The sequence below is a fragment of the Ipomoea triloba genome, chromosome 12 (assembly GCF_003576645.1).
Source record: "Ipomoea triloba cultivar NCNSP0323 chromosome 12, ASM357664v1".
NCBI lineage: Eukaryota > Viridiplantae > Streptophyta > Magnoliopsida > Solanales > Convolvulaceae > Ipomoea > Ipomoea triloba.
In genome coordinates, this window is record NC_044927.1 from 26,594,907 (window position 1) to 26,619,365 (window position 24,459).

General features: G+C 37.3%; 5 protein-coding genes across 5 annotated transcripts; 1 reads left to right on the top strand and 4 right to left on the bottom strand.

Annotated features, from left to right (window-relative positions):
• Positions 1–496: 496 nt before the first annotated feature.
• On the bottom strand, positions 497–2,004 carry LOC115998433 (transcription factor TCP19). The gene is made up of 2 exons (XM_031238014.1): positions 1,895–2,004; positions 497–1,804 (listed from the first exon to the last, which is right to left on the bottom strand). The coding sequence occupies exon 2, from the start codon at positions 1,772–1,774 to the stop codon at positions 677–679; it is 1,098 nt and encodes a 365-aa protein (XP_031093874.1). The 5' UTR covers positions 1,775–1,804; positions 1,895–2,004; the 3' UTR covers positions 497–676.
• Positions 2,005–4,436: 2,432 nt separating this feature from the next.
• LOC115998517 (urease accessory protein F) lies at positions 4,437–6,321 on the bottom strand. The gene is made up of 2 exons (XM_031238100.1): positions 5,868–6,321; positions 4,437–5,446 (listed from the first exon to the last, which is right to left on the bottom strand). The coding sequence occupies exon 2, from the start codon at positions 5,439–5,441 to the stop codon at positions 4,716–4,718; it is 726 nt and encodes a 241-aa protein (XP_031093960.1). The 5' UTR covers positions 5,442–5,446; positions 5,868–6,321; the 3' UTR covers positions 4,437–4,715.
• A 125-nt stretch (positions 6,322–6,446) lies between these two features.
• On the bottom strand, positions 6,447–8,616 carry LOC115998515. The gene has a single exon (XM_031238098.1). It carries the CDS (start codon positions 8,508–8,510, stop codon positions 6,585–6,587), a length of 1,926 nt encoding a protein of 641 aa, XP_031093958.1. The 5' UTR covers positions 8,511–8,616; the 3' UTR covers positions 6,447–6,584.
• Positions 8,617–10,154: 1,538 nt separating this feature from the next.
• On the bottom strand, positions 10,155–11,961 carry LOC115998516 (L-idonate 5-dehydrogenase-like). Its single transcript, XM_031238099.1, has 6 exons — positions 11,798–11,961; positions 11,650–11,717; positions 11,326–11,562; positions 10,949–11,239; positions 10,651–10,838; positions 10,155–10,561 (listed from the first exon to the last, which is right to left on the bottom strand). Exons 1-6 carry the CDS (start codon positions 11,889–11,891, stop codon positions 10,369–10,371), a joined length of 1,071 nt encoding a protein of 356 aa, XP_031093959.1. The 5' UTR covers positions 11,892–11,961; the 3' UTR covers positions 10,155–10,368.
• Positions 11,962–18,054: 6,093 nt separating this feature from the next.
• On the top strand, positions 18,055–20,409 carry LOC115999597 (two-component response regulator ARR14-like). The gene is made up of 5 exons (XM_031239438.1): positions 18,055–18,154; positions 18,583–18,732; positions 18,856–19,164; positions 19,284–19,360; positions 19,741–20,409. The coding sequence occupies exons 1-5, from the start codon at positions 18,055–18,057 to the stop codon at positions 20,407–20,409; spliced, it is 1,305 nt and encodes a 434-aa protein (XP_031095298.1).
• Positions 20,410–24,459: the final 4,050 nt, after the last annotated feature.

The following is a 24,459-nucleotide window of genomic DNA, read 5'->3' on the forward strand; positions in this document are numbered from 1 at the left end:
TAGCCCACAATCGCATTTTCATGACAGTTGCTTAAATTAATTTGTTTAATGTCAAACTTTTACAGCAGCATCACGTCACGGCTTTTAATAATAATAATATTATTATTATTATTTAAAACTGAGCAAACTACTTAACCACTAACTAATTCGTTGAAATTAATTACTCCTAAATTTAAGTTTAAAAATGGGAATTATAAAATGAACGTAGAATTTCGAGGTGGTCATGTGAGGTAAAATGGGATGGCCCACAGGACTCGGCTAAGGCTGCGGACCACCATACTCCATACCACCCCCACACCACATGGATTACTACTGACCCCACTTTTTTTTTTTTTTTCCTTCCATTCACTTTATATTTGACCCACCCCTAACTTTGGGGACCACGTCCACCTTTCCCTCGGGGCCCACACAGCACGTGTATTCGCCCGCGGCATCACGTGCGCTCCCCTCCATAGCTTTAATTTTGACCGGAACGGAGAACGGAGAAACAACGGAGTGGAGAAAAAAGCATTCCAAATTCTTTTGCTAACGCTAAAGGCTAAAGCCAATCTTTATACAATTTTTGGATGATAATTAGGGGAAATAGTAACTAAAGATGAACTGGGAAAGATTGATTGATTAGCTGCTAATCCAAAATTTAAATGCAAAAAAAATAAGGAAAAAGGCTAAAACCCTTTTACTGATGGGTCATCTCTTCTCTCTGGTTAGGGGTTTGGGGAGGGGGTTTTTGGGGATGATCGTTTGAAGGAGACCCGGAAGCGCCCATGAATTGAAGCTCTTTCTTGTCGTAAATCTGCAACGAGAAATCTCTTAGCATTTGGGTGGTGGTGGTGGTGGTTGTTGTGGTTGCGGTGGTGGTGCTGGTAGAACTGCAGCTCGGGGCCATGGTGGATACTTCCTTGCCGGAATTATCTCCGCCGTTTGACAGAGAGGAGGTCATTCGAGCTTGGGGGAAACAAACTCCGGGTTGCATTGCGGAAACGAAGTTAGAAATGGGCCTGCCGGGGACGCTGAAAACTGGTGTTGCGGTTGCGGGTATGGCCCACAGCTGAGGTTGACTTGAAGGCCCGGCGGCTGAAGGTGGCTGTGGGAGCATAAGGAATGCCCCGCTGGGAACCGCCGTTGTGGGGACCACACCATTCGCGGAGCCCACTGTCCACACCGGAACTAACCCTTGCGCGGCAATCGGAGAGACAGGTGCGAAATTGGAAGGCTCGTTCACGTCGAAAAACTCGCTATTAGCCCCTCTCTTCCTCCTCCTCTTCGTCGCGGCGGAATCCCCCTCGTTTTCCGTCGCCGGAGACGTGGTTGGAATCTTCAGCTCCCCGTTCACAGACACTGCAATAGCCGGAACCGTGCCGGTCCCCGTGGCCTCGATTATAGCCGGCTCGGCCCGCTCCAGGAGCCAACGAATGGTCTCTCCGTCCGACTTGTGCCCTAGCTCGCGAGTCAATTGAAAAATTCTGGCAGCACACGCCGCCGGCATACGAACTCTCCTCCCTCGCCCCTCCACCTTCGTATGGCGGTCCTTAGAGGACCTCTTAGGCGGAGGTTTCTCCAATGTCCGCACCTGCATATGCCCCGCCAATGGCAACGCGACCTGCAAATCATTTTCCTCCGGCTCCTCCTTCAACAAGGGCACACTACCAGACGCGGGTCCAACCGCAGTAATCGTAAATTCATTCGGGTCGCCCAATAGCGGATCAGCCGGGCTATTAACCTCCTCGTCGGCGGCGACATCGAAATTTTGTGGCCGGTTATCAATCGACGCCATATCGAAGACAAAAATCCAGAAAAACAATTTCTGAAATCGAAACAGATAAGCGATCAAAATACCGGAAACAGAATCGGCAACATACCGGAGAGAAGCGAAGCGAGGCTCTGTAATTTTTACCACGGCGTCGTTTCGTGGAGGTCGTCGTCGTCTTCGTCTTCGTACCAGTTGACTGAAGCTAGGCTTGAATCTGTGTTGCAATTCAGAGATTTTACGAAAATAAAAAAGCTTTGAAGAAATATATAAACAGAGAGAGAGAGAGAAACTAACCCTAGAAGGAGGCCCACTTACCCTTTAGAAGGACACGAAAAGAGGGGGACCCAGCAAACCCTATATGTTGTGGGAAGAGAAGATGATGGACGGCTCAGGGTTATCAAGGGAATGGAATAATGTGGGCCCGGAGATTTCGTCACCGGTGGGACCCCCCTATTTACTCTTGGACCGTAATTATTTTGGTGTAATCTTCATCTTGTTTATTACTCCGTACTTCTTTGCCTCATAATCTCATTTAAATTACCATTACCATAACTTGGATTCAATTTTTTTTTTTTTATGTAATGAAATAATTATTTAAAACAATTTCTATTTTATCACATAAAAAAGTGAGAGTACTTCTTTTTTTTTTTTTTTGCATAATTTTCCAAATTTTGTAAATTAATATGAATCAATATTTAATATACTACTTTATTGGTTAATTTATGAAAAAAAAAGGTATAAACAGTTATTACTTATGAGATATGCACTAGATGCTGCTGTTTTTTTTTTTTTTTAACTTAATTTATATTCTTAATCCATAAGAAAACTTATAGTCAAAAAAATTTATTAGTTATATGATTTGTATGCTTAAATAATATATATAAAACGCTATAATATGTGTGACAAATTTTATATATGTGCTACTCTTTACTTGTTTATTATTTTGTAGTTATTGTAGAAGTGTTTATAACTTTTAAATGTAAAACTTTTTTATTAAGTATAGTGTGAATATTTTCATTATAGTGTGATATTATTCTTTTTGTATATGCTTTACTTACATTATAAAGGTTGAATGCAAACCCAAATATTTAAATATGCATATTCCATTCACTACAAGTGTGAAACACATTAACATAGATAGTGACAGGTTCACATTCATGTAATCTTTTGTGTTATTTACTTTTGTAACTTATATTTGAAGAAAAAAAATGTTAATGTAATTACACATTATTTTTTTTCTTGCTAAAATCATTTGTAACACATAATAATAATAATTAGAGGGGACCCTGCTTCAACACAACAAACTTAGCTAAACCTCATCGATCCACAACCGGGAGGCACTCTAAACACTAGTTGATCATAGTTGAAAAAATCATTACTTACCAAATAGTTTATTCCATTCACACGGTGGGTATTGAACCCTCAATCTCATGCTTAAAGGACAAGGTGCTGAACCACCACACCAACTATGTTGGTTAAGGTGGACCTTAGTCTATGGTATAACAATTAGCATGAATGGTTATGGACTTTCAAATTTGGAATTTAAACTTAAAAAGAAAAAATTATTTATTTCCGAAAATAATTTGAATTGGGGAAATATTGGATAACTCTCCAAGATATACATTGACCTGTCCAAAACTCCAAATACGTAAGTGTGCAACCCAAACAATGAAACCTGCAATGGATGGAAAGATTGGTTTCAACTTGCTACCGTTTACTTGTCGAAGTCAACATTTCCCGTGGAAAACTATTAAGAAATAGTATACTGCAAAATTATTAATACAAGACAAAAGTACAAAATAATAATAAAAAAATTCACTCCTTTTTTTACCACTTAATTCTTATCCCAACATTATAAGTAAAATTAGCAAGTGAGACGTGTCACAAACCTCAAGCATACGAGTCTTATTATACATCAAGCTCTCGACAATTTTCATTTAAAAAAGTGTTATTTGTATTTTAGTAGGTATTTACAGTTGTACAAGGCACTAGCAATTTACATTATTATCCAATTAAATTAAATTAAGGATAAGTACGAGATTATACAGTGTAAATATATTGCCATTTGGTGGGGCACCCACAACCCAAGTGGGTACCCACCCGTAAGCAGGGGTGTGGACCCCGATCCAACATGACCTGCACCGTGCAAAGTGGCATCCACCACCAAAATGTGTGGACCCCTATTTTTGCACTCCTCAACATTGTACAAAGTGCATCCCAAGTGGTTTTTATCCCTTTTTAAAATTTTTTCCAGACCGAATGTTAAAAGTTGAAAATTATTAACAAGTCACCATGTCAAATCACATAATTTAACAATTTATTAATCATTTTCCCAAAAAAGACAAAAAAATTAAGGAGTTGCCAACCTTTTGCCCACTTACAGTCTTACAGATACCTTTCAGGAGACTTATCAGTGGCCATTGCCAAGAAACAGACATCAAGCATGCGTGACAAAATGGCATAAGAATCGCCCAAAAAGGAACATTCGAGTAAGTAAAGCATGACTATTATAGTAAAGGTCAGAGAAATTTACAGTATACACATACACCTTCAAATAATGGCTGCCGATTTTTTTGAATATAAAAAGTCTTTAAAAAGCATGAGAATTGAAAATGTCCCTCGTGTCTGCACTTCAACTTTCCTCAGGTTGAAGCTAAACTGCCAGGAAACGATCTCGTATCGATTCTGTAAGAAATTATGAATTAATTCATACGAGTTTTTTTACTTTATTGTAGAACTGATGTGAGATCGAACCACATTAACATTATAACACACTTTTCATATATGTATGCTGCTGGTGGATAAAGAAGAAAATGTAGCATAAATATTAGCAGTGTACATATTTCCAGCTTGATTATGTGTGTTTGTGCCAGTGATTGATGAAGAATTCAGCATTGTTAAACTTGAAAATAAATTTTGTGTAGTGACTAAATTCCATTGAATTGGCAGCAGGTTTTCCAGTCTTTCAGGAGCAAAAGAGCCTTGAAAACAGGTAACCATGGCAGCCTTGAACAGTGTCGATCAAGGGACAAGTCTGGCAAGCGTCTTCCACCGGGCGGTCCATCCATTTTCTGGACAAATCATCGCAGATCACGGCGATCTGATGTTGCAGAACAGCTGCACCGAGAGGTCCTACCAAATTCAACCTAGTTGCGGCGGAGATGACATCTCTCATTGTTATGAACATGTAACCCTTCTGAGAAGCTTCTGGATCCAATCCGAGAAGCCCGCAAACCATGCCGAAAACGGGGGCGTGGTGGAAATTCACGCCGCCTGTACTCAGAGACGCATCTCTCATTGTTTTCAGGATCGGGATTTCCAGGAAAACAGCGGCGGCAACTCTCATCAGCGCTGATCCTTGCGAGATCGACGCCTTGCGGCTCACTTCGTTTGTCAGTGTTGCATCCAGCGTCCTGTCGAGCTTGTGCCATGTCTCCATGTCGGGAGATTTGGTTGCAGTGTAAACAAAAGGGAGAAGTAGGCTTCCAGTGTTCTCCAGTATATGGATCACGAATGTTCGAAGATCTTCAGGCCCGGAGACAAATCGAGCTTGAATTGCTGCCTCAAGGCCAAAGGAATGAGCAAATCCTCCTGTGGGAAGAATGGAATCTAGCAATTGCCATTGGCTCCACGTACGTGATGCTTCTTCCTTTGGGGTACAATCCATAGCTCCATCATTTTTCTCCTCCATTGCAACTATAAAAACACCATGAAAAAGTCTGGATTAAATGGAGATAAAAGGGAAAATAAAATGAAGAATCTATAAAGGTGAAACAACTGAATTGGATTAAGACTCTGGGAGTTTATTAGTGCTTGCAGGAAGCTTAAAATCTTGCTTCGTAAAAATTTACAGGAGATTGAGTGTGGTATGAGTAGTGTGCTTGATGCCTTTCAGATGTTTGATAAATTGTCTGTGAATGAAACATATTTGGCTTGCCTCTTGTGTTTGATTATTCTGTAGTAATCAAGTTAATTAACATATATATAGTCCAGTGAAAATCCATGATTGAAAAACCTTTCAAGAAAATCTTATTTACTTCAAATATGGATTTCAGATCTTGTTTATTCTGCAATATTTGCATATATATAATCAAAGAGAGAGAGAGAGAGGAATTACCTTACTGAAGCTGAAGAGAAGAAAGTTGAGCTAATTTTCGCAGCCTTTACACAAATTGATGCCTAAAATCTAGATTGAAGAATCAAGAGCTGAAATAAGAGTAGGAGGAGACACAGGAGAGGATGATTAGATGAAGCTGGCCCAAGGGCCTAATCTTTGGTTATAGTACTGGAGCCCACAAGGAAGTGAAGGTCAACATGGTCATAGCTTAGAAGTAACGTTAGGGAGGAGAACTGGAGAACCGCATAAAGATGAGAGCTTGCAGCAAAAATATTGTCTTTTTATTCTTGGATTTCATGGATGTCAAATAGAGGAGAAGATAAGCACCACAAGGAATAAAAAAAACCCCAAATCTTCAATCAGCTGGATGTAACATCATATTACTTCATGCTTAATTTATTACCATTTGAGTTGTCTTGCTGTAAGAAGTTTAATTCATTTTTTATAAAGGTTTTTATGATGCCATGCCACTGTTTTACGCTTTTACTATATGTTTGCAGGAGATTCCACTTTTGTTCTTGAAACAGTATAACTTATTTACTCTTCAGAAATGTGAAAAAACAGACTTACAACTGGGAAAGACTCAATCTTTTGAATGAAGTTTGGATATGAGAAAAAGGGACATCATGATACAAACTATGCATTTGATACAAATCACACAGCCTCCTTGAGGGCTTCTGATCAGAGGGAAAGAAGGGGGAAAAGGAAAGAGATCAGTTACACTTCCATTGTCTTCTGATTCAAAGCTGTGTACCTCCAACTCTCTTTCTCCACAAAGTCTGCATCCAGAAACTGAGCTATAAATGCCCAAAGCCGGTAGATGTCTTCAAAGTTGGTCAAGAAGTTAAGTGCAATTGTAACCACTGCAATTCCCAGCTCAGCTTTTTTGCTTCTCTTCCTCCCTTCTTCCTTTTCTTGACTTTCCCTTTTCTCTAAAACACTTTCCATCTCTTGATCATACTTGTCTGGGAACCAAATCTGATGTAGAAATCCGTGGCTGAGAGAGATGTTATTTCGATCAGCTAGCTTTTGTACAAGGGTGGGGTCTACCTTCTTCCCTTTCCAGTCATACAAATTAAAGGCCAATGCAGCTCCCCTGTCAAATTTTATTCTTGGTCCATAGATTTTAACCAGTGGTAAACACTCCAATCTATTTGGATGCTGGAGCTTCATGACTGCAGTAATCAGCCAATTAATTAGGTATCTTTGTCTGTTATTGACTATCCTCATCCCTAGTGAATCCACTTGATCTAAGTACCTACATTCACATGCACAGTCTCCATGGCCTTCCAGTTCAAGAATCTGGTGGAGTGAAGCAATAGATTCCTCTGGTTTCTCTTTTCCTGAATGTTCTGGATCAGTAAATGTTGAAGCAAATTCTTTTCCTTTCATTCTTGAAATATTGCCTTCTGTAGATTTTCCACTACTGTGCTGAGCAGAAATGGAGCATGTAGAAGAATTTGATGCATTTTTATCATCTGCTCTTATCCAAATATTGTACATCTGTTCAAGTTCTTTGTCTGTACCTGAAGAATCTTCTAGCGAACGAAGTAACTGTGTTGGTGGAACAAGAGTTACAATGCCAGTACTTGTGGAAGCTTCCAAAATTGATACAACTGACTTCTTAACTATGAGGCAGCCAAAACCTGTTGGATTGCTCCCCAAAACCTTGTAGAAAGAACAAACAAGGAAGTCAGGATGACAAAGAGAGAGGCCAAGGCTGTCCATGTCCTTTGGTCCTAGTGCACAAGCATCAAGCAATACGTGCCAACCGTTTTCCTGAGCCAAACTCATCCACTGGTACGAGTAACGTGCTCCTGTTACTCTTGACTGAAGAGGAAACACAAATAATCCCCTGGAGTTCTTCTCATTTTTCTTCCTCACTATCATTTTCCTTAACCTTGCAGAGTTAACTCTTAACCGTGGCCATTTGAATTCAGCTGATGCGATACAAGCACCTCTCTTCTCTGATGTATCAACCATGGTTCCTAGTGCCTCACTTTCATGGTCATAAACTGTCAAAAGCTTTCGACTTGATCCAAAAGGGTAAGATTCTGCTAGAAGTTTGAAAGCTGAAGATCTGTTGGCAGTAAAGACCATACAATACTCATTTTGGGAGATTTTGAGGTAATCCATGATCCTCTGCTTGATAACAGATTCCAAATCTGATCCTTGACCACCATGCAGCAGCTGTGACTTTAGATTCACAGCCTTGAAGGATACATCAAAGACTGGAAAATTAGAAGATTGGGGTGATGGAGAAGAAGAAGATGCAAGCTGAGACTGAAGCTGGGAGTCAGAAAATAGACCAATACCATTGTAATCTAGGCAGACATGAGATAGGTTATGGTATTCTTGAGCTCGAATTTTGTCAATCTGACAAGTCTCAGAATATTGAGGGTAGGCTTTGATGAATTGAACAAATGATTCTTGTAAAGATGGAAGAGACTCATGGTTGGTGAAGAGAGTATTAGGAAAGAAAGAAGAGGCAGTCGTGTCAGCAAAGTTGGGATGGCAAACTGCAAATATGTTTCTTGGCATGGAAACAACCTTCTGCTGTGGGGATTCAACAATTCTGAAGGGAGGGTTTAGGCAACAACCTTGAAATACCTGCTCAACCTCCCTCAAACAAGGTGATTTCATATCTGCCTGACTCCTCTCTGAACCACACTCTGTGATGCATGTTTTTGTCTATGAACACTATGCCCTCTATTGCCCTCCTTGTCACTTTCAGTCAGTATTCATGACAATAAATGCAGCAGTTAATAAAATGGCCCAGTTGTTAAGACTTGTCGGGGAAATTAAATTATTTTTCTTACCTATTCTAACAAGTTTGGTTGGTTGTGACAGGTGATGATTATATCTGACATTTTCTTCATATTTAACTAAGTTTTTCTTCCCTTATTAGATGACTCAGAAGATGACAGTTGGTTAAGCCAACTCTATTGCCATTAGATGACAGTCTCAGATTACTTGCTAAAGTTGACTCAGCATCCTTAGTGTGTGGAAACCATAAGCATCGAGCTTCTGCCTATCCCCACATCATGTTTACTGATTCATGCTCTTCTTCTTGAATTTAAATAAAATTTATTTGGTGGCAATAATTTTTTTATTGGCCGGCATCAAAGATGCTGTCTATGCCAAAGAAAGCTCTTTTTTGTTTGTCAAAGAAATTTTTATATAGTGTTTTGGATCTTTGTGCTGGTCAAAGAGAGCTTTTTTACATATAATTATTCCTTTTAAGAGTGTTTTTTGGGTTTAAAGGATGCTTACAAGAGCTAAATAGTCATTACTCTGCTCTCACCCTCTCATAGTTGAGAAGTAGTCAATGAAAATTCTCCATGGCAGATGACTGAAAATCTTATTAATTATTATTATTATTATTATTATTATTTTTTTGCTTTTCTTTTCTTGTTTCTTTTGCTCTGTCAAAGACCTTTTCAAATTGATTTCTTGGTTCTAAATATTTGTATATGTTAAGCAATGTATTATATTAGACTATTAGCATTAAAAATATTTACTACCTTCTACTACAAAGCATGGTTTTTATGATTAAAAATTCTAATGCTTCAAAAAGAAGTAGAAAGTAAAAACCAATTGTGGGATTTACTTGTAAACTCATGTGGTTGAAAGCCAACCAGATTGTGATTAATCCTTGCCTTGTTGAACAGAGCTTAGTCCATAGATGTTCCAGGCTCAAAACTATGCATATACAGTAATACAGAGAAGATGAGAGCTGGCAATGCTTTTCTTGATATTCTGTATTCACTAAACGAAGAAGAAGAACCATACCTTCTGCATCAGTGGCAGCCAATGGTGTTTATGTTCCTTGTTTTAAGCTGAAACAGTTACAGGGCAACTCTCCTTTGGCATGCTAGATTTCTGTTTTGTTGAAGCAACAATGCATGCCAATAAAGAGTAGCCCTATCACTGTTTCCCTTACAAGTTTATTCTTGTTGCTGCTGCTATTTTGTTATGGTTTTCACAGCTTAAACCTAGCTACCATGCTTTATATATATATAAGGAACTCAAATATCTGTTTCAATGAACAGAATAAACCATGGGTGGATCAGCATATCCTGCCACAGTTATGCTGTGGGTGTGGATCTCACTCCACTTGCTGCTTTTCTGGTCAGAAACTTTTATGTTTTTCCCACCCCCTTTCTTGAAAGCTCATTTTGCATACAAAGTTATCAGATTCCTCCCTGAAAGTATACTTGTTTGTGGGGGTGCAGAAAAAGTGGTTCAAAATTGATGCTTTATACTTGTACCCTTTGAAATGTCTCATGAGCAAAGTCTAAAAATAGCATATCCTTGTCATATTCTTCATTATTTTTTTCCTCAAAAGAGCACAACCCTCCATGTGTACAGCACTACAGCCTATCAATCTTAAGATTCTTAGGCAAAGTTATTGTGTTACATGTGTCTATAATGACATTATTCTATTACATATTAGAGTTTGCTGAGAAACTGAGAAACACTGTAAAGTTTCATGTTTGGTTTAAAGGTGAAACATGACCTTAATGGCATTACCACCACCAGCACTGGTCTCAAAGGCTTGTTCCAGCTCCTCTTGAGTGAAGTTAAATCTGTGGGTTATCAGTGGCTTGACATCTATTTTCCCACTTCTAAGAAATTCAATGCAGAGAGGCCATGTGTTCCTGTATCTGAAAATGCCCACAATATCTACTTCCCTATCACCCAAATTTAAAATTCCATGTTAGAATCATATGAAATTCAGGATTATGATTTCTCAGAAATGACATATATGTTTGAATATTACCTTGCAGATGCAGCAGTAATAGGAACTGTCATCTCGGTTTGGCCTAATCCAATGAGGCAAACCTTCCCACCAGAGCTAGTGGCTTGCAGGGCTGTTGCCATTGTCTTGTTGAAGCCAACACAGTCAAAACTCACATCAACAATGCCACCTGATTTTTCTCGGATTTGCTCCACTTCCTTCTCCACATCCTGCAATTCCAATTTCCAACATGTTTGGTTACATAAACATAGATTCCTGAGACATTAACAAAACAGTGATTGAGTGATTCTGCAGGCCAGACAGTGAGAAAGAGCACAACCTGAATGCTTGGTGTGACTTGAATGGTCTGGTCTGCGCCAAGGCTTTTGGCGAATGATAGGCGGCGGTCATCTACATCAGCAATAAGGATTGTTGGAGCCCCGAAGGCACGAGCTGCCAGCATGGTTACAAGGCCAATGGGGCCTGCTCCGAGGATCAAGATTCTGGTTCCTGGACCTATGCCAGCACGCCTACATGCATGGACACCAACACTCAGAGGCTCACACATTGCCCCTTCTTCCAAGCTCACATTGTCAGGTAATTTGAAGCACAAATCTGCAGGATGCACCACCTAATATCCAAACCACACATGCAACAACATTTAAGTACTGGAATTTCCTATCCTGGGAATCAGGAAGCATTCTTATGGGGATTTACCTGATTAGCTAAGGAGCCATTGGTGGGAGGAGAGCCAAAGAATTTCATTTTTGGGCAGAGATTGTAGCGGCCTTGTTTGCAGAGATGACATTCTCCGCAGCTTATCCCAGGCTCCAGAGCCACCCTATCACCAACTGCTAGAGACTTCACTTGGCTCCCAACTTCTTCTATGATTCCGGCGCACTCGTGTCCGATCACCATAGGCTTTTTCACTACGAAATTGGCACACCTCATGTGCTAAATACATACCATATTTCCACTCTGATCAGCAAATTAAAGCAGTTTAATTTTTCTTTCTTGAAACAATTTGGGTTGATGATTTACCTTGAAGTGATGAACATCACTTCCACATATACCAAGTGCCTTAATCCTGACTTTCACCTCATGAGGGCCTAACCAATGAATTAACCAAAGATATGATCATTTAGATTCAGATAAGTAACCAAAGAAAGCCAATACTAAAAGTGCGTACCAAGTGGAGGAAGAATGTAAGGCTGAATTCGAAGTGTTCTAACACCAACAAGCCAAGCTGCCATGTTTTTCTCGTCGCCCTCGTCTGCTGCCATCTCTCTCTCTCTCTAAGCTACCATACCGTTGATATGATGATCAATTAGTTTGCTACTTTTACTGGGCTTCAGATAAACATACACAGAGGCAGAGGCCAAGCTTTGCCGTACTATATCGGATTGAGACGTCCGCGTAACGTTAAAACAAGATTATCATCGTCATCCTTTTCCCCTGGTCTAGTCACATACATGTGGCATTATTGTAGATGTGACCCTTTTTACCATTCAAAACATCATCAAATATTACCCTGCATGGAACATGTTACGGAGTATTAACAGAATGTGTTATATACAATCAGCCTTGTACATACAAATAATAAGGGACAATCCAACCAATTTGATTAGACAATTGGTTTGGTAATTACAAAATTTCAAGTTCGACTCTTGGTGAGAATTGTCTATTAGGCTTCATGGTTTGAGCCGATTAGCTATAAAGAATTTGAGTTGATTTACTTTCTTGTGGTCCTTTGCAAACTAGCTAGGGTCACAAAGCAGACTTCACCTAGTAAGTGCACATTTGAACCGATTTGCTCAATTGTTATATAATAGAATATGATTCACAATGAACCATATAATTTGCAGAATGTGCTTCACCCCTTTCTATTTTGGCATTATTTCCATAATTAAAAATAGTTGAAAACCCTTTTTTTAATAGAAAATGTATTTTAAGAGTAATTAAATGTGTTTTAACTTTTAAGTGTCATTTACTAAAAGAAAATTTGTTTCTATTTTTCGTTTATCATTGTTTGACATTTAAATGGGCTTTACTCAAATGGACTACCATACATCCAATTATCCAAATACTGTTATTTGGGCTTTCAATTTGATTTTATAATTTCATGAGAACCCAATCAATATTCATACTATAAAGGCTTCGGCCTTTGGATAGTCCAAGTTTACGTTAAAATTTGTATGATATATTTTTTTGGACAATTGTTATATCATGGATCACGGACTCACGATCCATTTTGCATTATGGAGTTTGGTCAAAAAAAGTATGTGTCTGCAGCTGATATATATATATATATATATATGGTTAGTGTTTTTACTACCAAGGTTCGATCATGTGATCACTCATTTAGAATGGGAATAAATATATTATCACACTACATAATAGTTGATAGATGTCGAGACAACATAATTACTTCATTAGTCCAAAATAACTAATACCCCGTAGTTTTTGTTGACGTTCATGGGAATCAGTAATAAGTTTAAGTGCTTGACACATATCACAACAACTCATGCATGGATTAGGTTGATATTATGTCGGCACATAAAATTTCTAAATTTCTAATTAGAGAGTTAAAGTTATCTTCCGGCCATTTCCCCATAAGCCATAAGGCCATAAATACAGGGTAACTATATTAGCATTAATACATGTTATAATTTTTGTTTTGTTTTGTTTTTTTTTTAAGAGGAGTTTGGAGCGTAATAAATTAATGGATTTAGTAGGCCCGTGGACTCAACAATAATTTTAGGGCATAATAAATGGATGGAAAATACTATGTGTATTTCTATTTTTTACTATCAATTTTTACTTCTACATACAAAATGATGTAGACATTTGTATTGAGACTCACATGAAAAAAGTAGTTTATCAGTGTTTGTCACATCACAGAGTAAAATTTAGAGAGTAAGATTTGAGAATAAATGTACTAAAATTCGCAATGAATTTAATACTTATTCGGTTTATGGGAATTTGTAGCATGACCACTTGTTCCGTGCATGGTGCGTGTTCTTGCCGTGCAGCTTCTCCAATTTGATTTTGGAAAAACTTGGTTTGATCTTCAGAAATGGCGAATTAGGGCTTTTTCCCACCCCCTTTTCTTGTTTTTTTCGAATGTATGCAGTGGTCACAATTTTTTGCGGGGATGAATTCCGGTCGGGTTCCGTGCTCCTGCCGTGCAATTCGTGCTTCCATTCCTTAATCGACTGTTCCTCAGCCATTGTCAGTCCAACGTAATCTTAGCACATCAGAGCCCAGTTTCTCTCTCTTCATTCTTTCCTCTCATTTCATCATCTTTCGGCCCTGCTTTTCTTTCTTTCTTTCCCACTGTAACTCATTTCAGTGTCTCATTCTCTTTCTCTTTCTCTCTCCCTTACTAGCAGTAGGTTTTGAAAATAATTATAGAGTTGTCACTTCATTTCATAATGTAATTATAATAATTCAATAAAGCGTGACCAATAAACTTATCTTAAACCATTCGTTACTATTTGACTTACAATTCACAAATTCATTAGATGACACAACTTAATTAGTTCATTAGTTCAAACAAGAATTAATAGTTTTTTACGGATCATCGTAAAGAAACGATGTAAGCTTCACAGATATTACAAATCACAGCTCATTGGTATTGTATAGAATATCTATAAATATCTTCTTCACTTTTGGTCAACAAATTCTATCTACATATTAAAATTAGCAAATCTCCTCAATTGAAAAATACCCTAAAAAAAAATGAAGTTTGACAAAATATAATTAAAGTAAAAGAAAAAAAAAAGTTGGAGCATAATAAATGGTGGTCTGTGTTCCTGCCGTACTTCTCCGTCATCTTCTCCTATTTGATTTTGGGAAAACTTGCTTTGATTTTCAGAGATGGTGAATTAGGGTTTTCCCATCCCCCTTTTTCTTGTTTTTCGAATGTATGCTGACGTCACGAATTCCGGTCGGGTTCCGTGCGACTGCCGTGCGATCCGGGATTCCATTCCTCAATCGTCTGCAATTTTTTGTTTCTCCGCCATTTTCAATCCAATTAGCGTAATCCTAGGTTTTTAGTTGTTAGCATAATCCTAGGTTTTTCAGATAGTGCCAATCCCGGTCTTTTTCAGTTGTGGCAGTGAAGAACGCCAACGATGCTATTGAGACCTTACGAACTCGACCAGGCAGACTTTGACGTCGTCATCTCCGACGTCCCATATGCCGGTCATGAATGGATTTGAACTCCAAGAACTGATTTAATTGCCTATTAATTTGAATAAAGCATAATGGTGTAGTAATTCCCTATTTTATGAATTTTGCAAATTTTTCTTATTACATGCATGCAGATGCTACGCCTAAGAATATATTGAAGGCCATGAATGTGCCTAGATTAACAAGGGAAAATAATGTTGCTACAGGTCCACTTCTAATCACTAATTATATATTTAATTAGGATTGGAATATAATAATTTTAAAAACAGATCAGATCAGATTAAAAAGTTGAATGTTGTGTAAAGACTTTGAGTATTGACAGATAAGGTTGACTGTATTAATCACAGCACATAATATGTTTTTAAAATATTATATGTGTAGTTAACACGAACATTATTATGTGTTTACAATTAAGTCGATCATGATTGCTTATAAGGTAGTATATGATCCATGTCATCACAACAAGATTGGATTATGTTATCATTCATTTAAAATGATAATAAATGTATCATCACATTACATAGTAGTTGAGAGATGATAATACAACATAATTAATAGTTTTTATTCACCGTCATGCGAATCATAAGTTTAAGTGCTTGACACATTGCACCTCAACTCATGCATGGATAAGGTTGATACATGTCGGCGCATAAAAGTTCTAAATTTCTTCTTTTTTTTTTTTTTTTTTTGCCGTGCAATTCGTGGTTCCATTCCTCAATCAGCTGCAAATTTTTGTTCCTCAGCCATTTTCAGTCCAATTAGCGTAACCCTAGCTAGCACATAAGAGCCCAGTTTCTCTCTTCTTTCCTCTCATTTCATCATCTTTAGGCCCTGCTTTTCTTTCTTTCTTTTCCACTGTAACTCATTCCATTGTCTCTTTCTCTCTCTCTTACTAGCAGTAGCTATCTGTTGGTGGTTGGTTCAACTTGCCACCATCTAAAGGCTCGTCGTATTTCACTTGGCCTATTTGACCCCAAAAAAAAAAAGAAAAAATTAATAAGAGAGTTTTGGACTGGGGCGAGACCCTTGAGATGGGGGATTCAACATTTTGGGAGAAGAGTTGGAGTTATCTTCCAATTCCCCATAAGCTATAAATAGGGCATAGTCATATTATATTAACATTAATACATGTTATAATTTAAAAAATAATAATAATAAAGGAGTTTGAGCATAATAATTAATGAATTTCGTAGGTGGACTCAATATTAATTTAGTTTGCTAGTAAATTAAGTGTGACAATGTAATTTTTTTTTATTTTACAAGTTTAATTAGATTTTACATGTGAAAATTAAGTGTGACAATGTAAAAAAAAAATTACAATGTGAAAATTAAGAGCCCCTCATGGTTCTTGTTCTAAATTGGGAAAACTCAACAATGTCTGATCTATAAAACTTTCTTTTATGGATTAGGGAGGGAGGAATAGGTACTCATCAGCAAAGTTTATCTACACACTAAAATCAGCAAACTAATCTCCTCAATTGAAAAATACCCAAAGTTTTAAATTAAACTTTTAAAACAGCTATAAAGACTTTACGAGATAATATACTTATCTCTAATTAATTTGACCCAAAAAAAAAAAAAGTTTAAACAAATGCATTGAAAAGTGTTGCATGGCAATTCTAATAAAAGTCAATAGGATAGTGAGTTTGAGTTTATACCAGTTTGAATAATATCATAAAGTATTCTCTTCATTCTTGTGAGTACATGACATGTGTTTGATTAGTTTGTCACAAGTGTTCTCTTCATTCTTTGATCCCAAGACATGTGTACACTCAAACCCCTACCAGATGAGTTTGCTTAACATTCTCAACTGTCAAGAAAACTTTGATATTGCAGAATGCAAATCTTCCTCTACATTAATTTAACGTCTAACGATGATATAATCACATTATGGATAAAGGATAATGGTCGGTCATGTACACTGAATCAGAAAACACTAAATGGTCCGTGTTCTTGCCGTACTTCTCCGTCATCTTCTCCTATTTGATTTTGGGAAAACTTGCTTTGATCTTCGGAGATGGTGAATTAGGGTTTTCCCAACACCCTTTTTCTTGTTTTTCGAATGTATGCTGACGTCACGAATTCTTTTTGGGGAAGGGATTCCGTGCGACTGCCGTGCGATCCGGGATTTCATTCCTCAATCGTCTGCAAATTTTTGTTCCTCCGCCATTTTCAGTCCAATTAGCGTAATCCTAGGTTTTTAGTTGTTAGCATAATCCTAGGTTTTTCAGATAATGCTAATCCGATCGTTTTCACACGCGTGCCCTATCTTTTATTTTTTAAATGTCAAGGACCCTTTTTTTCAGAGAAACCGTTTAGAGGTTGTTTTTTTTTTTTTTTTTTTTTTGGTACTGATTAATTTAATTTAATTTATTTGGGGTAGTTATGGCAGTGAAGAACGCCAATGATGCTATTGAGACCTTACAAACTCAGGGAGGCTTTGACGTCGTCATCTCCGAGGTCCATATGCCGGTCATGAATGGATTTGAACTCCAAGAACTGATTTAATTGGCTATTAATTTTAATAAAGAATAATGGTGTAGTAATTTCCCATTTTATTAATTTTGCAAAATTTTCTTATTACATGCATGCAGATGCTACGCCTAAGAATATATTGAAAGCCATGAATGTGCCTAGATTAACAAGGGAAAATGTTGCCAGTCATTTGCAGGTCCACTTCTAATCACTAATTATATATTTAATTAGGATCGGAATATAATTTTAAAAACAAATCCTAAAAACAGATTAGAAAGTTAATGTTGTGTAAAGACTTTGAGTAGTGACAGATAAGGTTGACTAGTTTGTCACTAGTGTTCTTTTCATTTTTCTCCCAAAATGTTGAATCCCCAACTCAAAGGGTCCTGACCCGACAAAGCATCTAGGATGATATAAATCATAGTAACTCAACATTACATGTATGTGTACACTGAAATTAAACCCCCTACCAGATGAGTTTGCATTGCTTAATTAACATCCTCAACTGTCAAGAAAACTTTGATATTGCAGAATGCAAATCTTACTCTACATTAACATAACGATGATATAATCACATTATGGATAAAGCTAAGGATAATGCATGGTCGGTGTACACTAAATTTAATGGACGGTGGTTTTTTTTGGGCGGCGTGAAGGGGTGGTTTTCTGGTGTAGGGTGGCCCAAGCTTCGGCTATATATAGTGGCAGCCATGGTTGAAGTTTGAACTATCTTCTTCTAAAACTCTTTCTTGCATTCATCACTCTGAATTGTTGAGAATGGCGAGTGGTAACGACAGCTTGAAAGTCCTTGTTGTTGACGATGATTCCACCTGCTTAGCCATTGTTGCAGCCTTGCTCGTGAAAATGGAGTTTCAAGGTATGGTTTCATGGCTTTTTTCAATTCTCTCCACTCCGTTCAAGTTCCGTGCATGGCCCGTGTACTTACCGTGCTTCTTCGTCGTCTTCTCCGGTTTGATTTTGGGTAAACTTGCTTTGGTATTCGGAAATGGTGAATTAGGGTTTTTTTCCCCACCCCCCTTTCTTGTTTTTCGAATGTATAAAGTCGTCACAAGTTTTTTGGGGGAGGAATTCCGGTCGGGTTCCGTGCACCTGCTGTGCGATTCGTGGTTTCAGTCCAATTAGCGTAATCCTAGGGTTTTTTTTTTTTTTTTTTTTTTAAAGTTTTTAGCATAATCCTAGGTTTTTCATATAATGTCGGTCCGGTCGTTTTGACACGTGTGCCCTAAAATTTTAGCCTTTTTTTGGGATTTATTTGTACTGATTAACTTAATTTATTTGGTTTAGTTGTGGCTTTGAAGAACGGCAACGATGCTATTGAGGCCTTACGAACTCAGGGACGCTTTGATGTCGTCATCTCCGACGTGCATATGCCGGGCATGAATGGATTTGAACTCCAAGAACTGATTTTTAAACAATTCCGCATTCCTGTAGTTTGTGAGTTTAATGTTTTAGTCCCATTTTCGTTGATAAATTGGTATAAAATCATAAATTAATTGGCTATACGTGTGCCTGACATGTTCGTGCGAAAGTTGATCAATTAAGAAATGACGAATGCAGTGATGTCCGGTGACTATGAAGAGGGAATTGTGAGACAAGCAATGCAGAATGGAGCTATTTCGTTCATCAGAAAACCGGTTTCACCTAATGATTTGAGAGGGATATGGCAATATATCATTGCCCAGAAGAGGAGCAAAGCCACAACGGAACAGGTGAATACGGATGACCAGGATAACGCTGTTATTGGTGGGAGTTCTAGTGGGACACACTCATATTCCGGTTATGATACTACATCGAAGAAGAAGATGGTGTGGACAGATCAAATCCATTTTATATTCTTGGATGCCATCTCAAGTTTGGGACCCGAAAGTAAGATTATTCTCTCTTTTGTTTCCTTCATTTTTTTTTTCTATTAATTTCAATGAAGAATTGTGGAGTAGTAATTTCCCATTTTATTAATTTTGCAAAATTTTTCTTATTATATGCAGATGCTACGCCAAAGAATATATTGAAGGCCATGAATGTGCCTGGATTAACAAGAGAAAATGTTGGCAGTCATTTGCAGGTCCACTGCTAATCACTAATTATATTTTTAATTAGGATTGGAACATAATTTTTTTTTTTTTTAAAATAAAATTCCTAAAAATAGTGATTAAAAACTTGAATGTTGTGTAAAGATTTTGAGTAATGAAAGATAAGCTAACTACATAAACTTCAACACTCATATTAAATTATTTATTTATTAACGACTATATATTAATTATCAAATCTAATCTGTTCATATTAAATATCCTCATATCTTTAATAATTATCAGATCTTGTTCATATTAATTATTTATTGGCTATTATAAATTCATCATAAGATTTCGTTTATAATACTTGTGTAGTTGTGTATCTATCTTTTTTTTTTTTTTTTGTAAATTAATCATAAAATGTCCTTTACAGAAGTATCGACAATTTCTTCGTCGGAATATTCAAGATCTTGAGAACGGAAACAATGGTGGTGGTGGCAATCAACCCAGATTTGGATCAAGAAAATTCCGCAGACTTGCCAAGCTTGAAGAAACGTTTGCCCAAGGTGGACTAGGTGCCGCATTATCGTCGCCGACATCGTCGGCGGCATTGGGCCGGAGCAGTGGAGATGCAAGAATTCGCGGCGGCCGTGGTGGTTCACCGGAAAGAGGTCAGCAAGGTGTGCTTTTGTCGGCGGACGATGAATCAATGTTTTATCGGGGTTTGAGAAGGGGCCCGATGATTACTAGCCCTAATGAGTCTTCGCCGGCGAGTTATGAGGTGAATCCCGGCGGTTCAAAAGAGTCCAGCCCCTATCCTACTCTAACGGCGTTAATGCAGAACCGTTTGGATTCTAGCAGCAACGACGACAACGCTAACGTTTCCGGTTTCGGAAACGTTAACGTTGTTTCAGGGAACGAAGACGTGCAAGTTCCGGGTGAAGGGAATTTTGATATTTATGACGCTATCTTGAACTTCATCGGAGAAACTGAGGACGGCGGCGACGAAAACATATCCATGTATGGAAACATCACCGCCGGACAAGATAATTCAGGCTACAACCAAATCGGAAATCTCTCAATGATTTCCTCAATCAAGTAAACATTAATCAAACATACACTCCCAATCAGGTATTATCTATTAAGCATATAATATAGCAATCCAACTATCAATTTTTTAGTTGAGATGAAACACATGTTTCAATTTTATTGTATTCCATCTCAATCAATAATTTTATTAGGAACCCATAATTTTATTATTATTATTAATTTATTATGTATTTAATGTGCAGCTTATGTGCAACCAATATGGACAAAATTATAACTCTGGGCAGTGGTACGACTATAATCCATGGTATCAGCCGGAGACATCTCAACCAAATTACAACCACCAATACTCCTTCCAACCGCAGGCATGCCTGATCTTTAAACATTCATTTTTAGACCAAATTTAGGTTAAACATCGTACTCAAATTTCATAATAACAAGAGTACTATATTATATTGGTTTCGGTTTTGTTGTAGGGTGACGACGGCGATGATGATGACGCCTTTGTGAATTCTTTGTATGGGCCAAACCCTTATGGAGGAGCTGCTGGAAATGGTTAAGGCATGTGAAATATAATGTCCTCCATTGTATATATATAGCAATAGTTCATAATTACCTGATTAGTAAGAGAAGAGAAGAAGTGAACTCTGTTTAATTTAGTACATGTAATAGGAACATGTTTGGCTTAATTAGCTTAATGATGTAAATTATAAATAAACCAACCTGATTCCAAAGGTGCTGCGATGATCAAATTACTCCAATTAATGATCAAATCTTACTACAAGGTCCGATTCCAAAGGTGCTGCGATGGTCTGATCGGTACAAATATCAATTGGATTATCGGCTTATAATTTTTTGCCTCAATTGAGTTCCATTCATAATTCTAAACATGCTACATAATGAAACATATTCTTTCCCCTCCACATTTAAATCCTTCAATCCAACTTCATCACCATGGATGTCAATCCGGACCATCACGCTTATTGGATTACGTTAATCAGACTATTTTAATTTTTTTTTATTAAAATCTTAACATACTAATATTTTGATATTTTCATGCAAAGTGATGAGTATTGGGCTAGAGGGTAACCAAAGCCCATATTGTAGGAAAGACAAATTATATCGTGGACCAAGGTCCACAGTGCAATATGAATTCTGGTCCAATACACGGAATTTGACTTCATAATATATATAATTCATGGTTATAATACACATACACATAAACACAATATAATGAACATGAATTTTGTGCATTATGAACATGAATTCTGTGTATTACGTTAAGTGTTTATGTGTCCTTAATTATATAATGCACATAATTTATGTTCATTATATAATATTTATGTATATGTGTATTATGAACATGAATTATGTGCAAACATGAATTTTGTGTATTGAACAAAGGTCCACATTGCACTGTGGACCCTGATCCGCGATTTAACCTATTATTTATCCCGTGCATATCCTCAAGTAATGGTTGCAGATGCTCCAAGTAATTCTTTGTGGGCTAAAATCATAAGAAAGGGTCTATCCCCTGTACATTCTTAAGTAGTGGCCGTAGATGCCTCTCGTCACCCAAAAAACATACAATTAAGGACAAGACGAGACAGGACAGGAATATGGTGATGAAACGCACTGCTCTGGATCGGAGTTGCATCGACATTTTGGGCTTTAACATTATTGCTACTTTTGTGACCACTGGCAAGACGCAGATCGATGATGGTCCACAACCAAGAACGTACTCCTACCTGCAACAGGCCTGCCAGTGTAGCTTTCTGCTCAAGGAGCTTGTGTGTCTTCTCCGTTTCCACAGAAATTACTTTGATTAATGAAATCTTATGGCTGTGAAAATTCTGCCAATGATTTCAGTTCATTTACAACGACAACTATCTCCTCTGCAACTACTGCATAATATCTCAGGTGAGGTCGCAGCTTTAGTACACGTACTGTACTGTCCTTTCCACGTTTCGACTCACGGCAACCTCTGCCAATGCCAATTCAATTAAAGCCACCGCCCCGTCGGTTTCACCGTTTGGACCACTCTTCACTCTCCTCCCATGGTCCACCACCCACAATTTTTATTTTTTATTTTTAAATCAAAATTTGGGGTTAATTATCGGTAAGAAACTATAAAATATCTGTGGGAATTGTAAAGGGTATGTAGTGTTAATTAAGGTTATTCTAGAATGTCGTCGTCGACCACGTTAATGGAAGTACACCGCAGAATCACTGATAGATCGATATGGAGAACCCATCAGTGTTACCAGCTGTAATTAACGACTGGAAAGACAATAGTCAAAGAAGCGTGATTTCCTCCGTTAATCCTCGTCACAATTTAAAGTAGCATGCACTAATCAATCCCCAGTCTATACGTAAATTAATGTTTCGCTCCCTCTTTTTTTTTTTTTGTTGTCGCTAGAAAAACACAGCTATGCATTGAGTAAATCTCACTCATATATAATCATAAGGGTGTATCCGTAAAATAAATCAAACCATGCACGTTTGATAATTCATAGTTGATCAGGTCAAAACCAAAAAAGGTGTACCCGCAGTAAATCAGCTGACTTAAGTCAACTAGATCAGTAGATAGCTCCCTATAACAATTGAATTTATAATTTTGTGATTACCAAATTAACAGATGGATTTAATCCTTATTTTTTGTGTCTTTGGAAACTACGAGTGTGAATATATATTAATTAATTGGAAACGGATGATATGATGGGCAATGGACTGACTAGATTTCTATGCATCCAGATCAGATCCCTATACACCCATGCAAATTAAAGTAAAGTTAAAGGCACATTATTATTATTGTTAAAATTTTGTTTAATTTTCCTAAAGACATCCACAAAAGTCATTGGTTTCAGACCCAGGATTCATCATTCAACGTTCCTTCCAAACTGGCGTTGGCTTATTCCATAGAATAAGAGTAAGCAAAAATCTTAGACAATGTCATTATTTTACTCCCGCCAAAAGGTATTTTTCGTTCTATCCCTCGTTACTCATCTCCCATCCTAGTAATTAACTACAATGTCTCTATACAGTGACAGATAATTTTTACGTTATTATATCGCACAATCTTATAGCTAGTCTTTAAAAACGAAACATTTTACTCCCGTGTTTGAAAATTAACATCTCTTTTTAGTAAGACAAAGTATTAGTTTTATAACATGGTAGGAAATTTTATTTTTTAATTTTTGGGGTGGCATTTAATTTGGGTTGTTTTCAATAGTGTGCAAGTTATAATGGATATGCAGACATTGAGGAATGAGAATTTAGCTGTCTCGATCTCATCTGTCGATGTCGAAAGAATGTGTAATTAATTCCCAGAAGCCAACAATGCTGTATACTATGTATGGACGACATGTATGATAAAAACAACAATAGTACAAGAATAGCAACGTTGTCGTCGTTCGATTATATCCTCAGAATCAAACAAGGGATTGATCGAAGCCGCGTGTTTGGTAATTAACATATTAATCCTCAAAATTTTCATTCAGTTTATTGTCTGATCCTGTCTAATCATGCCACTACGACATTACTGTTAGTAGCTAATTAACGCACTAAACAAGAACCTAGAACTTGATTTTAACTAACAATATACAATGCCTACGTGTTTTATTCATATTAATTAATTAATTCGCTCGTGCTATACGTAATTATATAATACCTTTTTGAGTATATTGACTCTATTGTAAGATATAGTATCTGTTCTATACTTTCTTCATCTGTTGTAGCTTAAAGAATTGTGTCAACTGAGCACAAATGTTTGACTAATTATATAATACTTAATTATGCTTTAAAAAATATAATACTTAATTAAATTAATGTGACATATATTGCATGCATGCTTTTCCTAAGGATTACGATAAGCTTAAGAATGGATGGATAAATTAAAGTCGAATGTAAAACTGTTTCTTTAATCTCGTTCAACCTTCCTCTTGTCAGTTGTCTTGTTTTTTGCCATGGCATTGTCCCCTCCTTTGTTTAAGTGGAAACCTCTCTTAATTGCCCCTTTTTTATTTTCATAATTATAACATTTTTCTTAATTTTTTCAAAGCAATTTTAAAGTATAGGTTAAAATAAGTAGACACTTTAAACCTCA